General features: G+C 44.3%; 2 protein-coding genes across 3 annotated transcripts in view; one reads left to right on the top strand and one right to left on the bottom strand.

Moving 5' to 3' along the window:
* Positions 1 to 9,978, top strand: part of LOC109864794 (phospholipid-transporting ATPase ABCA1) — a 39,923-nt gene extending 29,945 nt beyond the window's left edge. The window contains exons 17-37 of one of the 2 annotated variants that reach the window (XM_020452744.2): positions 553 to 757; positions 906 to 1,019; positions 1,171 to 1,345; positions 1,469 to 1,600; positions 1,756 to 2,033; positions 2,133 to 2,680; positions 2,803 to 2,854; positions 2,970 to 3,483; positions 3,649 to 3,933; positions 4,051 to 4,189; positions 4,296 to 4,540; positions 4,673 to 4,850; positions 4,983 to 5,243; positions 5,404 to 5,527; positions 5,627 to 5,940; positions 6,046 to 6,152; positions 6,250 to 6,526; positions 7,082 to 7,185; positions 7,537 to 7,629; positions 8,053 to 8,296; positions 8,494 to 9,978. In XM_020452744.2, the coding sequence (XP_020308333.1) occupies positions 553 to 757; positions 906 to 1,019; positions 1,171 to 1,345; positions 1,469 to 1,600; positions 1,756 to 2,033; positions 2,133 to 2,680; positions 2,803 to 2,854; positions 2,970 to 3,483; positions 3,649 to 3,933; positions 4,051 to 4,189; positions 4,296 to 4,540; positions 4,673 to 4,850; positions 4,983 to 5,243; positions 5,404 to 5,527; positions 5,627 to 5,940; positions 6,046 to 6,152; positions 6,250 to 6,526; positions 7,082 to 7,185; positions 7,537 to 7,629; positions 8,053 to 8,296; positions 8,494 to 8,649 (4,545 nt within the window). In that variant the 3' untranslated portion in view covers positions 8,650 to 9,978. Of the gene's footprint in view, positions 1 to 552; positions 758 to 905; positions 1,020 to 1,170; positions 1,346 to 1,468; positions 1,601 to 1,755; positions 2,034 to 2,132; positions 2,681 to 2,802; positions 2,855 to 2,969; positions 3,484 to 3,648; positions 3,934 to 4,050; positions 4,190 to 4,295; positions 4,541 to 4,672; positions 4,851 to 4,982; positions 5,244 to 5,403; positions 5,528 to 5,626; positions 6,153 to 6,249; positions 6,527 to 7,081; positions 7,186 to 7,536; positions 7,630 to 8,052; positions 8,297 to 8,493 lie in introns of both variants that reach the window. The other variant, XM_031797034.1, reaches the window with a different exon arrangement.
* nipsnap3a (nipsnap homolog 3A (C. elegans)) lies at positions 9,651 to 14,758 on the bottom strand. The gene is made up of 6 exons (XM_020452745.2): positions 14,511 to 14,758; positions 12,413 to 12,620; positions 11,989 to 12,150; positions 11,125 to 11,274; positions 10,915 to 11,001; positions 9,651 to 10,792 (listed from the first exon to the last, which is right to left on the bottom strand). The coding sequence occupies exons 1-6, from the start codon at positions 14,583 to 14,585 to the stop codon at positions 10,716 to 10,718; spliced, it is 759 nt and encodes a 252-aa protein (XP_020308334.1). The 5' UTR covers positions 14,586 to 14,758; the 3' UTR covers positions 9,651 to 10,715.
* Positions 14,759 to 15,148: the final 390 nt, after the last annotated feature.

Here is a 15,148-nt window from a genome sequence, read left to right as displayed (position 1 = left end):
AAGAGGAATAATGGTCTGGGGCTATTTTTCATGATTCGGGCTAGGCCCCTTAGTTCCAGTGAACAAAAATCTTAATGCTTCAGCATACAATGATATTCTAGATGATTCTGTGCTTCCACCTTTGTGGCAACAGTTTGGGGAAGGCCCTTTCTTGTTTCACTATGACAATGCCCCTGTGCACAAAGCGAGGTCCATACTGAAATGGTTTGTTGAGATCGGTGTGGAAGAACTTGACTGGCCTGCACAGAGCCCTGACCTCAACCCCATCGAATGCCTTGGGGATGAATTGGAACGACGACTGTGAGCCAGGCCTAATCACCCAACATCAGAGCCCGACCTCACTAATGCTTTTCTGGCTGAATGGAAGCAAGTCCCCGCAGCAATGTTCCGACATCTAGTGGAAGGCCTTCCCAGAAGAGTGAAGGCTGTTATAACAGCAAAGGAGGGACCAACTCCACATTAATGCCCATGATTGTGGAATGAGATATTTGACAAGCAGGTGTCCACATACTTTTGGTCATGTAGTGTATTAACATCTCTCCTTCTCTACAGAGCCTGCTGTCCCCAGTGGCCTTTGGCTTTGGCTGTGAGTACTTTGCCCTGTTCGAAGAGCAGGGCATCGGCATCCAGTGGAACAACCTGTTCAATAGCCCCATGGAGGAGGACGACTTCAGCCTGACCACCGCCATCATCATGATGTACTTCGACTCCTTCCTCTACATGGTGATGACCTGGTACATCGAGTCCGTCTTCCCTGGTAGGTGTCCTTGAGCTGAACTATTCCACTGTAATGGATCTGTTTGGGTACCATTTTGTTAGGCTTATGTTGAAGCCACTTGCATTGTATTGTATTGTTTAGTTGTTTGCATTTTCTGAATGCATGTGTTTTTTGTGGTCTCCTTCAGGTCAGTATGGTATTCCCAGGCCCTGGTATTTCCTCTTCTCCAAGTCCTACTGGTTTGGAGAAGGGGACAACAGGAAGACTGACTTCAGTCAGAACAAGAGAAGGAGCTGTGAAGGTAAGACCCCGATTTAACTCCGATGCAGAATAACTGATTATCCACATGGTGGGCAAATTAATTTGAGCAGTTGTGTGTTTATTCAAGCAAAAGAAAATGTGATGGTCATTGTACCCCATTTGAATTACATTATGTTGTGTTGTGTCTTCAGCTGTCTGTATAGAGGAAGAGCCAGCCCACCTGAAAACTGGTGTCTTCATAGAGAACCTAGTCAAGGTGTACCGGCACGGGAAGAAGCTGGCTGTGGATGGGCTGACTCTGGGCTTCTACGAAGGACAGATCACCTCTTTCTTGGGCCACAACGGAGCAGGGAAAACCACCACTATGTAAGTGCAATGACATACAACTGGTGCCATCTGTGAACAAGAGCCCATGCAAATTTAGTTGACAGTTACATTTATATATTTTAAAAGGAGTTCATCTGGTATTGACATCTTTGTATTTGTCAGGTCGATTCTAACGGGACTGTTTCCGCCTACCTCTGGCACTGCTTACATCATGGGAAAAGACATCCGATCGGAGCTGAGTGCTATTCGACAGAGTCTGGGCGTTTGTCCACAGCACAACGTTCTCTTCAGCATGTAAGTGTTCCCAGTCCATCATATTAGCAACCAGTTTTAACAGAAAGTTCATTATAATGACCAAAAACAGGAAATATTTATGTCAATAGTTACATTGGTTTGTTATGAGCAGTTGTTATATGAAGTCTAACGTGTTTGTTTTTGGGTTTGACCAGGCTGACCGTTGAGGAGCACATCTGGTTCTATGCTCGCCTGAAGGGTCTATCTGAGGAACAGGTAAAGTCTGAGATCGAACAGATCCTGATAGATACTGGCCTGCCGCACAAACGCACTTCCAGGACCAGCACACTGTCCGGAGGGATGCAGAGGAAGCTCTCTGTGGCTCTGGCCTTTGTCGGGGGGTCAAAGGTTGTGATTCTGGACGAGCCCACTGCCGGGGTCGACCCCTACGCCCGCAGGGGCATCTGGGACCTCTTGCTCCAATATCGTCTAGGTAACCACTAACTCCTTACCTCTTTTTAGCAGCAATGCATAACAAACTACTGGGGGGAGTCCTGTGTGAGAACTCACTGTTTTCCCTTCCCCTCTCCAGGTCGTACCATCATCCTCTCCACCCACCACATGGACGAGGCGGACATCTTGGGCGACCGCATTGCCATCATCTCCCACGGCAAGCTGTGCTGCGTGGGCTCCTCCCTCTTCCTGAAGAACCAGCTAGGTACAGGCTACTACCTCACCCTGGTCAAGAAGGGCCCAGAACCTTTCCTAAGCTCCTGCCGCAACTCCTCCAGTACCGTCTCCTTAACTAAGAAGGAGGAGGATTGTCCCTCTGAGAGCAGCTCTGACGCAGGCCTTGGCAGCGAACACGAGAGCGAAGTAGCTACCATAGAAACTGCTCAGGCAGCTTCCATCTGTGAAAGTACCTTCGTGCCCCCCGACGTCTCCCTGATCTCCAGCCTGATCTTCAAGCACGTCCCGGCCGCCCGCATGGTGGAAAACCTTGGCCACGAGCTCATCTACGTCCTACCCTACAGCGCCGCCAAGGACGGAGCCTTCGTGGAACTCTTCAAGGACATGGACAATCACCTCCCTGACCTGGGCATATCCAGCTATGGTGTCTCCGACACCACCCTGGAAGAGGTACAACTACAATAGATTATTAAATGGATAACGGGATGGATATCTCGTTTCTAGATGCTCAAAGTGCTTTACATTGCATTGGGGAATAGTGTTTGATTTCTGTCTTTTCTATCTCCTCATAGATTTTCCTGAAAGTGGCAGAGGACAACGGAGTTGACACAGAAGTTCCCTCAGGTAAGAACCCTTTAGAAATCGCCTGTGGGTATGACTCGGATTATTAAGTCTTGAATGGTTCTCGAACATGTCAGCATCTGTTAATTGTTGTTATTTTGTATGTGTTTTTGCCTAGACGGTACACTCCCCCTGCGCAGACGTCGTAGAAATCATGCCTTTGGTGGAGGAAATGCCTTCGGTGGAGACCACCAGAGCTGCCTTAGACCCCAGATTGATGACGACAACAATGAACATAACGACTCGGACGCAGACCCAGAATCCAGAGAGACAGACTTCTTGAGCGGCTCGGACGGTAAAGGCTCCTACAAGGTGACGGGATGGAGTCTGAAGAGGCAGCAGTTTGTGGCCTTGATTTGGAAGAGGTTTCTGTACGCTCAACGCTCCAGAAAAGGTTTCTTTGCTCAGATTGTACTTCCTGCTGTGTTTGTGTGCATTGCCCTGGTCTTCAGTCTCATCGTCCCGCCTTTCGGAAAGTACCCCAGTCTGGAGCTGCAGCCATGGATGTACGAAGAACAGTCCCTCTTCATCAGCGATGACGCCCCTGAAGACGCTAGCACACAACGGTTATTGAGTGCCCTCACCGAAGGACCTGGGTTTGGAACGCGCTGCATGGAAGGACAGCCCATACCGTGAGTCTCAATATGCCAGGGTCTAACAAAATGGTTATTTCCATTTGTACAATTTCTCCTGTCTTTGAGGAATTAAATATGACAGATAGGTGTATGATAAGGCACATATTTTCAATGTTCTTTAGGAGATAATGACTCAATCTCTCTCTCTCCCTCCTCTCTCAGTGACACTCCCTGTACGATGGGTGACGAAGACTGGTCCATACCGGAGGTCCCAGAGACTCTTCTGGAACTCTTCCGCACAGGTAACTGGACCATGGAGGAGCCGTCCCCTGCATGCGCCTGCAGCTGTGACGGCCGCAAGAAAATGCTCCCTGAGTGTCCTGCTGGAGCCGGAGGACTGCCACCCCCTCAGATGAAGATCAGTGAGACAGACACCCTGCAAAATCTGACCAACAGAAACATCTCTGACTATCTGGTGAAGACCTATGCAGAGATCATTGGGAAAAGGTATCACCTTCATATATATATATTGCATATCTTTTATAACAGTGGTATGATATCTTATGTACAATGATTGAGTTTAATTGCCATTAAATAATTATGCTTCTTTTTTTCTTATCACAGTTTGAAGAACAAAATCTGGGTAAATGAATTTAGGTACGGTGGCTTCTCATTGGGTGCCAGGAGCACCAACATCCTCCCCGCAGCTGACGAAATTGACGACGCCATCGCTCGAGTGAGGAAGATTTTTGAATTGGAGAAGGTGAGACTTCCATTCATTAATTTCCACATTCACTATAACTCAGTTTCTGCCACTGAACACAACATCACTTTCACCAATCTAAACCATTGTTATTATATATCTTCAGGGTGCAGCCGCAGACCGATTCCTGGAGAGCTTGTCTAGCTTCATCAACGGTCTGGACACCAAGAACAATGTCAAGATTTGGTTCAACAACAAGGGATGGCACAGCATGGGAGCCTTCCTCAACGTGATGAACAACGGCATCCTGCGCTCCAACCTGCCCCCTGGCAAGGACCCCAGCAAGTTTGGCATCCGCGCCTTCAACCACCCGCTCAACCTCACCAAGGAGCAGCTGTCCCAGGTGGCACTGTAAGTACCCACGCCACAGACATCTTGGAACAATGATATCATTAAAGTAATTGACCTAGTAGAATGTAGAGTTTGTAAAGTGTGCCAAGCACAGTGTACTCTCCTTAACACCCAACAACCCCATCTCTGTAGGATGACCACCTCAGTGGACGTCCTGGTGTCCATCTGCGTGATCTTTGCCATGTCCTTCGTCCCAGCCAGCTTCGTAGTCTTCCTCATCCAGGAGAGAGTGAGCAAGGCCAAGCACATGCAGTTCATCAGCGGCGTGCAGCCCCTGCTTTACTGGACTGCCAACTTCATCTGGGATATGGTGAGAACTCCTAACCGCCATTTTGAGAATTTCTTCTGAGCATTTAGCAGCTGTTTTCTACTAGTGTAAAGTGCTACATGAACAGAATTTGTTTGATCGATTGCTAACCTTGTCATCTCGTTTGTCTTGCAGTGTAACTACATCGTCCCGGCAACGCTCGTCATCATCATCTTCGTCTGCTTCCAGCAAAAGGCATATGTGTCGTCCACCAACCTGCCAGTGCTGGCCCTGCTGCTGCTCCTCTATGGCTGGTCTATCACTCCCCTGATGTACCCGGCATCCTTCTTCTTTAAGATCCCCAGCACGGCCTACGTGGTGCTGACCTCCGTCAACATCCTCATCGGCATCAACGGCAGCATCTCCACCTTCGTCATGGAGCTCTTCGGAGACAACGTAAGGGACACCACACATTGGCTGCATAATGTGGTGTGCTCATCCTTGCCTAAGGAAGCCATTTCATTTTTTTTTTAGACAACAGAGATAATTAACACAATCTTTTGTTAATGTTCCACTTATCTGGTGACATTAAGGGTTACATATTCTTCCTCTTCAGGAAATTGGGGGTATCAACAACATCCTGAAGAACGTTTTGCTGATCTTCCCTCACTTCTGTCTTGGCCGAGGTCTCATTGACATGGTGAAGAACCAGGCCATGGCCGACGCTCTGGAGAGATTTGGTAAGAACTGCATTTCCCCATGAGCCATTTTTCTATGTAATTCAGCGCAGAGGTGTCTCTTGAACATTTCTCTAAACCCACTCCTCCTGCTGTTCACAGGTGAGAACCGCTTCCGATCCCCTCTGGAATGGGACATGGTGGGCAAGAACCTGTTTGCCATGGCCGTGGAAGGAGTGGTCTTCTTCATCATCACCGTCCTTTTCCAGTACCGCTTCTGCATCAAGCCCATTAACCTGCACACCAAGCTCCCTCCGGTGGGTGAGGAGGACGAGGACGTGGCCAGAGAGAGGCAGAGGATCGTCAACGGACTGGGACACGGAGACATCCTGGAGCTCCGACAGCTCACCAAGGTCTACAAGAGGAAGCAAAAGCCAGTTGTAGACCGCCTGTGTGTGGGCATCCCTCCTGGAGAGGTAAGATTAGATTATTTAAAACAAGTAAATACACGATGCAATGACATGCAATCTCTTTCAATCTCCTTAGGTATATTTCCTCTGTTTCCTTTCTCTTTCTCTCAGTGCTTTGGCCTCCTGGGTGTGAACGGAGCAGGAAAGACCACCACATTCAAAATGCTGACAGGAGACTCCATGGTCACCAGTGGAGAAGCTTTCCTGGCTGGAAAAAGGTAAGTCAGCCATTTTGTGCCAGAGAGCTCATACTAGGTATTACAGTGGAGAGCTTCAGTAGTCTAAGTGTGAGACTTACTTGTTTTGCTTTGGTAGTATACTGCGGGAGATAGACGAAGTGCACCAGAACATGGGCTACTGTCCCCAGTTTGACGCCATCAACGAACTGCTGACAGGCAGAGAGCACCTGGAGTTCTACGCCGTCCTGCGTGGAGTGCCCGAGAAGGAAGTGTGTGAGGTTGCTGAATGGGGCATCCGTAAGCTGGGCCTAGTAAAGTATGTGGACAAGGCAGCAGGAAGCTACAGCGGAGGAAACATGAGGAAACTCTCCACGGCCATGGCCCTAATAGGAGGACCACCCGTCGTGTTCCTGGTACGTACTATGTCCCAACACACACACAGACCTACATAAACTGTAACCACCAACACAAGGGGATCAGACTGGTTGCATCAGCTTGGAGGTGACCTTGATGTGACATATCAACAAAGGAACCTCCTCTAAATCAGATAACTGGTGTTTCATTGTTCTCCCGGTGGGGATTGCAGCAGCGATGGTTGTGTAATGAGGGTTAGATTAAAACTCTCCCACTGGCACACCAGTGCTCTCAAATGGTTCCTGGAAAATCATAGGCTTATGTTTTGCTCCTATTGGGCTGGAGAGAGGGGCTGGCCACATCAGCTGTGAGCGGGATAAAGGGAGAGAGAGACAGAAACTGAGTGGTGAGACAAATGTAAGAGAGAAAGCAAGAGACATGGTGAGAGCGAAAGAGAAAAGACAAACAAAGCCAGAGAGAAAGCAAGTTTCTAATAGCATAATGCAACACTAGAAGAGCCATAATGCCTTGTACCCCCCTGCTGCTGGTCTTCTCTGTGTGTTTCCTGCTCAACCTGTGGGCCAACCTTAACCTGGCTGTGCTCTTTGTGACAGGACGAGCCCACTACTGGGATGGACCCCAAAGCGCGCAGGGCCTTATGGAACTGCATCCACAGCGTCATCAAGGAGGGACGCTCCGTGGTGCTCACCTCGCACAGGTAACCAGAAACACCATAACACCTCAGAGCTAACTGCTATACATTGAAATGCATGGTCTTGTTGTTGATTGGTTGGCAGCATAGCTTATGTACGGTATAGGCTGCGGTTAGGCAATCCTCATTAGCACAAATGTAAGCCTATTGGCTTGTACTACGTAGTTTACATGATTCAAAGTATTGCTTACCCACTTACTGTGCAGGATGACAATAATAGCTTTTGGAGTGTTAACTTTACTTTGACAAGGTATTCGCTTATTTGACATAGACTAACCTTTGCAGGGCTGTGATTTCTAGTTCATCAATTCCTTTACACTGTACCTAATGTCTGTGTCTACCATTTTGTGTCTTCAGTATGGAGGAATGTGAGGCCCTGTGCACCAGAATGGCCATCATGGTCAACGGCAGATTCCGTTGCTTGGGGAGCGTTCAGCACCTAAAGAATAGGTAAAATGACAAGTCCTTTCACTGATGCATATGAAACAAGCCAATACCTACAAAGTGTGCTCTGTGGCTTTAAATACAGTAAATTGCTCAAATGAAGTATTGATATATTTTTTATTTTTTATTTTACTATTTTTAACCCCCCTAATTCATAATGTTTTAATTTTTTGGTGTAAATCTAGATGTATTTGTTTAATTCTTAACAATACTTTTTTGTATGGTTTTGTAATCATTTGAAAGGGGAGGTGCCTTACAAGCCTCTCAGGGTTTGTTTTTTTACCTCTCCTGAAATCTCTTTGTTTGCCTTTTAAACGCTCATCTTATTTTCTTGTGAGCCAAAAGAATGCTAAAATAATTTTTTCACCTTGTCGCCCCCCCCCCCCCCCCCCCCCCCCCCCATATTTTCTCCTTCTTCTGTCTCTCCAGGTTCGGAGACGGGTACACCATCATCCTGCGTGTGGCGGGGGCGGACCCTGACCTGCCGCCGGTGATGAAGTTCATTGAGAGCGAGCTGCCGGGCAGCACCCTGAAGGAGAAGCACAGGAACATGCTGCAGTACCAGCTGCCCTCCTCTCTCACCTCCCTGGCACACATCTTCAGCATCCTGGCCAAGAACAAGGACCTGCTTCGGATAGAAGACTACTCTGTGTCGCAGACCACACTGGACCAGGTAAGATGCCATCCGTCACTGATTTAAGGCTTTGTGGTCAAGAGTTGTTTTCGTTGAGGTGTGATTGTGGATTACAGCACTATGCATGTTTGTCTTTCTGCAGGTTCTTTTATTAGTAGACTGGACATAGCATCATGTGCGCTATTGAGGATTGGGATGTACTGTGATAATAGCTTACACGCTCTCTTCTCTACCAGGTGTTTGTGAACTTTGCCAAGGACCAGAGTGACGATTACCACTCAAAAGACAATTCAGTTAAGCGTAAAGAGGCGGTGGTGGACACTACCCCGCTCAGCTCGCGGCAGGCTGAAGAGAAGCTAGCCGAGGAGAGGCTAAAGGAGAGCTTGGTGTGAGCAAACAGACACCATCTTCCACCCAAAACTGGAACCCGCAAACAGTGTTGGACTGAGTTTATGTCCTTGTATTATTACAGTAGTATTTTAATTCTTCAGCCAGGTGTTGCCCTCGGAAGGGCCCGGCTGGAAAGCTCAATGCAAAGTTTCCCAATCGTGCTGAAGTGAGTTGAGGCCCAGAGAGCCCTTCACGATAGTCATTAAGGAGAAAGAGTATTAAACTTGGAATAACTGCCATAATTCTATCCTGTGCTTCAGCAGACGTTATGCAGTGTATATTTTTAAGGAAACTGTGTTCATTTGTGTAATTCCAATTAACTGGTTTCTACCAATGATAGGAAAATAATTCATGGTCTGTTTCTTTTGGTTTTGTTCTCCAAGACCAGAATTACATGATGAAGAATCCCAATCATTTCTGTGGCCAAGGGCTGTACTGTAGAATCTGAATTGGTTTGATTTTGTTTTGAAAGATGTACCTTTTATATATATCAAGGAATAGTTTAATTTGTTTGGCTAAGTACATTGTGGCATTACTGTAATTATGAATGTTCTTCCTTGTAGTTCAGTACCTTACTATGTAGTGGACACTGTAGTGGCCATTTTGAAACACTCCAATTGCAGAGACTAAGTACACTTTTCAATGTACACTATGCAAATAACTACAAGTTTTAAAAAAATATATATATAAAAAAAATCATTTTATAGCTTTTACAGAAAACTAAAAGATTTGTTTGTGGGTTAAGACACATTATCAACATTTGCAATGAATACCTCAACACAACATACCACAGTGCCCTGCCAGACAAACTGTTAAGGATACTTCAGTATTTTCACCACCTAACCACTAGGTGAAAACAGAAACATTCCCTCCATGGGTTGATAATAGTAAATCGAGTAACATCATCATGGATACTGGAAGGGACCAACAGTGCCATGTCAGTTTTGAACTCCTGTCATAACGTGTGACCTGGAAGCTTGTCATGTATCGTTGCAGAGACCGGTGCAGTCAAGTGCCATTTTATTGTGAAATTCATTTAGTGGTCATTCGGGTGAAATGACTCAGTATTTTGAAACAAAGCTTTGCCTGAAATGAGGGCAGTTCAACATTCCAAGCACTTTATTTCTGGTGTTAATTGGAATATTGTTTTTGCACTGGAATTTCCACAGACTGTATACAATTGTTTGTTTTGATCAAAAAGAAAGAATCCTACCAAGAAAATTATTTATTTAATAGCTGTTTGTTTTTAATGTATTGAGAAAGGCTGTGGGAATGTCTGTTACTCGCCCTGTACAATACTTATTTACACAATAAAACCCAGCAAATCGTCAGTCCTGGCAAGTGTTTTCCATTCTCTTAATCTTGTGTCAACATGGCCGTAAACTTAATCCTGTCCAAAACCACATTTTAGCAGAATATTTCATTTTGAAATATGTATTTATTGGTCATACATTTTCACATAACCTTCTTATTGACAAAGGTTACAGAAAAGCGCATTCTAGTCCAGACAAGTATTCATGTGGTATGTACACGATGAATAAGGCACAATTATCTATACCTATTAATATAGTATGAATGGCACTTGTAACGCCAGAGTAGTGGGTTCGATTCCCAGGACCACCCATATGCAAAACGTATGCACGCGTCTAAATGTAATATATATCATATACATCTAATCCATTACTAACAGAACTGTTTGATTCAGGACAGAGGCATTTCATATTTAGCAGTTCTTTACAACATATAAATGCATTTCACAAGAGCCATCTATTGTTAAGACTGAACAGCCCTCAGTAGAATGAAATAAACATTGTTATAGCCAAGGTCCTAATTATACTTGGTTCTGAGTGACTTATATATTGATATCAGTATAACATTCATAATTACAATTAATACATTGTTTGAGTGCAACTGTCATCACATTTAGATGATATGATCACCATCGGTTGATTGATTTAAGAAATCTCAGTAGCATTTTATAACCTCTACTTAGGTCTATAAACAGTGTAAGACGCATATTAGATCCAGTTGAGGTTTAGTCCCTTTAATCCTGGGTTTCAGTGTGAGATCACTTGAGGGGAGAGTAGGGGCAGGGGAACATGAGTTTGCTCGTCTGCGACTCCAGATAGGTCACACTCTCCCTCACTTTGGGGAGAGAGATCATGAGAGAGATTTGGAAGAGTGCAGATAGAAACTAAAATGTGAATAGAGCTGTCAAAATTCCCTTTTCTTCTTGGATTAAAAGGGGAATAAATTGAAGGGCTTACCGGCTGCCACCACCCTGGCATCACCATGGGCTTTGTGGCGTACTGCTGCCCGTTGGTCCGGACTCTCATACCACCACAAGGCATTGACTGGCAAACAAGGAGAAATCTCATTCTGCCTCACACTCTTGCATTCATATTATAATATCAGTGTTGTTACACATGTGTTAGATCATTCCATCCTGATAATCATTGACCCGATTGTTACTGTACCTTTGTTGAGCCGTCCAAACTCACTGTGAAAGACCCCTACCAGGTGGGCATGCCCCCCGGCAGCATGGGTACTGACTGCAGCCTGGAAGGCCTCCCCCCACACTGCTGGGCCTCCTGGCCTCATCTGGAACGATGCCAACTCATATACCCCTGAAACACACAACGCCCTTAATAATATGCAACTATCATAATTTCTTAAACCAACCCCTAGCCTCTGCAAATGCTTTAAAATCGAGCTCAGTGGTTTGGCAGAACACTAATTCTAGAGCAGTTAACTGAGTGCATTCAACTGTCGAGTGTGATGCAACATAGCACTACAGATCTGTGTTGAAAGGAACTTTTTCTTCATTGGAACACAGTGGTTTTGTTTACCAAATCAATAGGAATGTCATGTGCTGTACATTTCAAAAACTCCTTTTAAATGAGGCTAAACTCCTCCCTGTGGGGAAATCACTCATTTACATTTCAATCAGTAAGCAGACGCTCTTATCCAGAGCGACTTACAGCAAATTAGGTTTAAGTGCCTTGATCAATGGCACATTGACAGATTAGTCACCTAGTTAGCTCGGGGAATTCAAACCAGCAACCTTTCGATTACTTGCCCAACATGCTAAGAAGCGAGGCTACCTGCCACAACCTCTTTGGGGTAAACATGGCTGATTTCATTTCCTGCTAAAAACACAAGGTGCTGTCCTGTACTTACAAGAAATATAACTACTCTAAAAAGATTAGTGTTGTCCAAGGAAATCAACACAAAAGGTCAATACACAAACAAAGGAGGTAGAAATTCTGTTTTTCTGTCTTGGGACAACTAAACTCAAACAGTGTCAGACAAGAGGGTAATTATTTAACTCAGCTACTCACCACCTTCCTTGGGTGGCCTGTCCACCTTGCTCCAGGGTACCAAATACGTGACCTCGTTGTCCTGAGACATGAGCATGGGCATGGCCTTGGAGATGTACTCCTCAATCCATTTGGGGTCCTGAGCCAAGGATGCGCGCACACCTGCCCGCTGAGCATAGCTGTCTAGATAGCAACACAACAACAGGAGAGACAGTGAGATATACTGACGATACAATGGCTTATTTTACATGGTTCTCTGGGCTTGAGTTCATGCAGGTTCTCTTACAGTCAATTTAGGATTCCGAAATGCAAACATGAGTGCTTGCTTATTGTAGGTGAATATCCATTCCTTTATACAATTTCAATGTACAGTATTTCCTGAGTTGACTGAATTACACATGGACTGGTCCTCAAAGCCCTAGCTTGCTCTCTGCCTCCTCCTCACCATACTTCCAGATGTGGAAGACCTGGTTCAAGCCTCCGTACTCTACACTCCAGTAGCCCAGGAGCTCGGAGTGAGCAGTACGCAGGTGGATCTTCTCATTGGTCAGCTTGAGGAAGGCAGCGTTCTTCTCTGGAAGGATTCTGTAGGTACGGAATTCATAGAAGGTCCCTTGTTGCTGCTGGGGGCCAGTGGAAATACAGTCTAGAGCCTGACAGGAGAGAAGTACAGTCACTGCTGACACCCTGTGGTCAATGTGGGTTTTTACATGAATTCTATGGTAAGCGAATTTTGCTGAGACAGATTAAAGTACACGAACAAAAACGTGTACTTTTGTACTGTGTACTGTGTAAACTGTACAAAGTAGTCCTTGTGCATAGTATGGCTTGTTAAACCTTGAAATTAATGTTTGTTTATTTAATTGTTTTAAAGAAATTGGGAGTCTCAGCATAATTCCGTTACCATGGAATTAACTGTCCATTACTGACAGCATGAAATTCTAATACGATACTATATGTATTCTAATTTCTCTCTTCATTTCATGTTTTTTTTTGCTTGAGGGACCCAGCTGGATACTTTATTCAGTGTCATGACTTAAATGTGAGTTTTAGTCAAACCTTTGATGTCGTCATTCCGCTATTTATCACGTTAAATTAATCTTAAACTAATTGCCTACTCCGATGAGCAAAACTATTCTGGTCCTGTTTCCCGATAGCGATGGAATTTAGGCTAACCGATGTTTTATTGATGCATCGTTTCTTCAACCGCCGGAGATACACGTTTCCCAAAACACCACGCAAATACATCGTTGGAGCTAGTGTTGATACTGGTATGATCGAAAGAAAGGGAGTGCTGTTCACGGGTCAGCTTTCTGAATGCAAATATAACTTTTACATTTGAATTATTTCACAATACTGACGACGGATCAGCTTCTATAGAAATATTACCGTTTACGGCTACAAATATTGATGCGTCTTATGCTTACCCAATAAAAATGCCCTAAATCACTGATTTGACACGTCATTGCGCACAGTTAGGCTACACATCATAAAATATATTGAGACAAATTACAGACAGTAGCCTGTAGCAAAACATAACTAAATTGATTGAACATGAAATGTATTTCAATATGATTTAAATAGGCCTACTGTTTATATTTGAATGCAGTCATCTCAGTTTTAATTTGAAGCATATTTTTTATACTTCGCTTGTTTGTGTCAATTGCAAAAGACATTGGTAACTTTATTTGCAGTGAACTTTATTCTTAAGTTATCTGCGGTCACAGACTGATAAACCCAATATTTAGCGGAGATATTCTCTGTAGTCTATAGGCCTAAAGTGACGCGGTAGGGCAAAAAAAAAAAAGCATATACGAAGCACTTCGAGCACTCGTAGAAAAGCTGAGGCAAAAATTAGACTACGAGCGTTTTCAAGGGCAACGTTAACGATGGTTTTGGGAAACAGCTCAGAGATTGAACATAGCTTTGAGATGCTTTTGGAAAACCGGGCCTTGGCGTTTTGGAATCAGTTTGCTACCCAACCTTTCATTCAGTTTGGTCCAAAGGTCTGTCGTACATTGGAGTTTGACTTTTTCCAGTCTAAAATGTCTGCAGTGTGCATGAATTATATTGCATAACGTTACTCGTACTCTTGCTTCGAAAATCTAAGACAATGTTACATTATTATGCAAAGTTAGATATGGTAAATTATAAAAACAAGTCACACACTGTATCCTATAGGTCCATTGGATATAAAACGTGACATGCATGACATTTTCTCATAGAATGACTTAATGAAGTTAAGGCAATAATTTGTCAAACGACGTGAAATTAATAATAGTGCCATCTGCCGACCGGTTGGGCTACATACACCGAGGGCAAATCTCTCCTAGTTTCCAAGATTTCGTAATACCACGCGGATATTGCAAAAAAAAGCGTTTGCATAGATAAACTGAAACTCAAATTGACTTTTGTCAAACCTGGTGACTGTTATTAAGCTACAAACTTGAAATTTTAAAATAATGTTTTAGCAATCGATTTGCATTGGAATTTGCCCTCACCCCACTGTCAAAATAGACCAAATTATAATAGTCCAAACTTACCACGTCACCATTTTTCAAACAAATATTTTCTATAAGCCTTGACGATCTGCGAAATGAATTTCTTACTGTAAACATTTCGCTTGAAAGTTTTTATAATAACACTAGTGTCACAAAAAGTAACCAAGACCACCTTGCGAGTTCAGTCAGAGAGGATGGCGGAGCGAGACGTTTCACTCTCATACCAAATCTGTACAAAATAATGAATTTATATGGGTTTCTTTTGGACCTAAACTCCATCGCCTGCCTTTGTTGGGCGGAGACATTAGCATGTCGTCATTATATACAAATCTCTGGTTCAGTAAACTGTTTTTGAGTTGTCCGAAGAGGCGAAGCGAGAGGATTTACTCCGCTCAAAAAGGATTTACTCTGTCCTTTTTTGTATGGACGTCTATGAGAGAGTGTCGAATATAAATGAGGCTAATTTGATCGAATAGAAGTTTAGTCTGTTACACATGTGTTAATGTATAAGTGGATGCACGTGGCCTTCCGGCGACATTGGGAAAAACAACTCAGTTATGCCTGTTTTTCACACGCCTATCTGCCCTCTCATTGGCTAGAATGGTCCCCCCTGATCTCACTTGCCTACGCTCAATTGTGGACATGTATTTCCATTGTTAGAGCGGTCACTCGGCTATCTT

Source organism: Oncorhynchus kisutch, linkage group LG19 (assembly GCF_002021735.2).
Source record: "Oncorhynchus kisutch isolate 150728-3 linkage group LG19, Okis_V2, whole genome shotgun sequence".
Taxonomy (NCBI): domain Eukaryota; kingdom Metazoa; phylum Chordata; class Actinopteri; order Salmoniformes; family Salmonidae; genus Oncorhynchus; species Oncorhynchus kisutch.
This window is presented reverse-complemented; position numbering and strand designations above follow the sequence as displayed.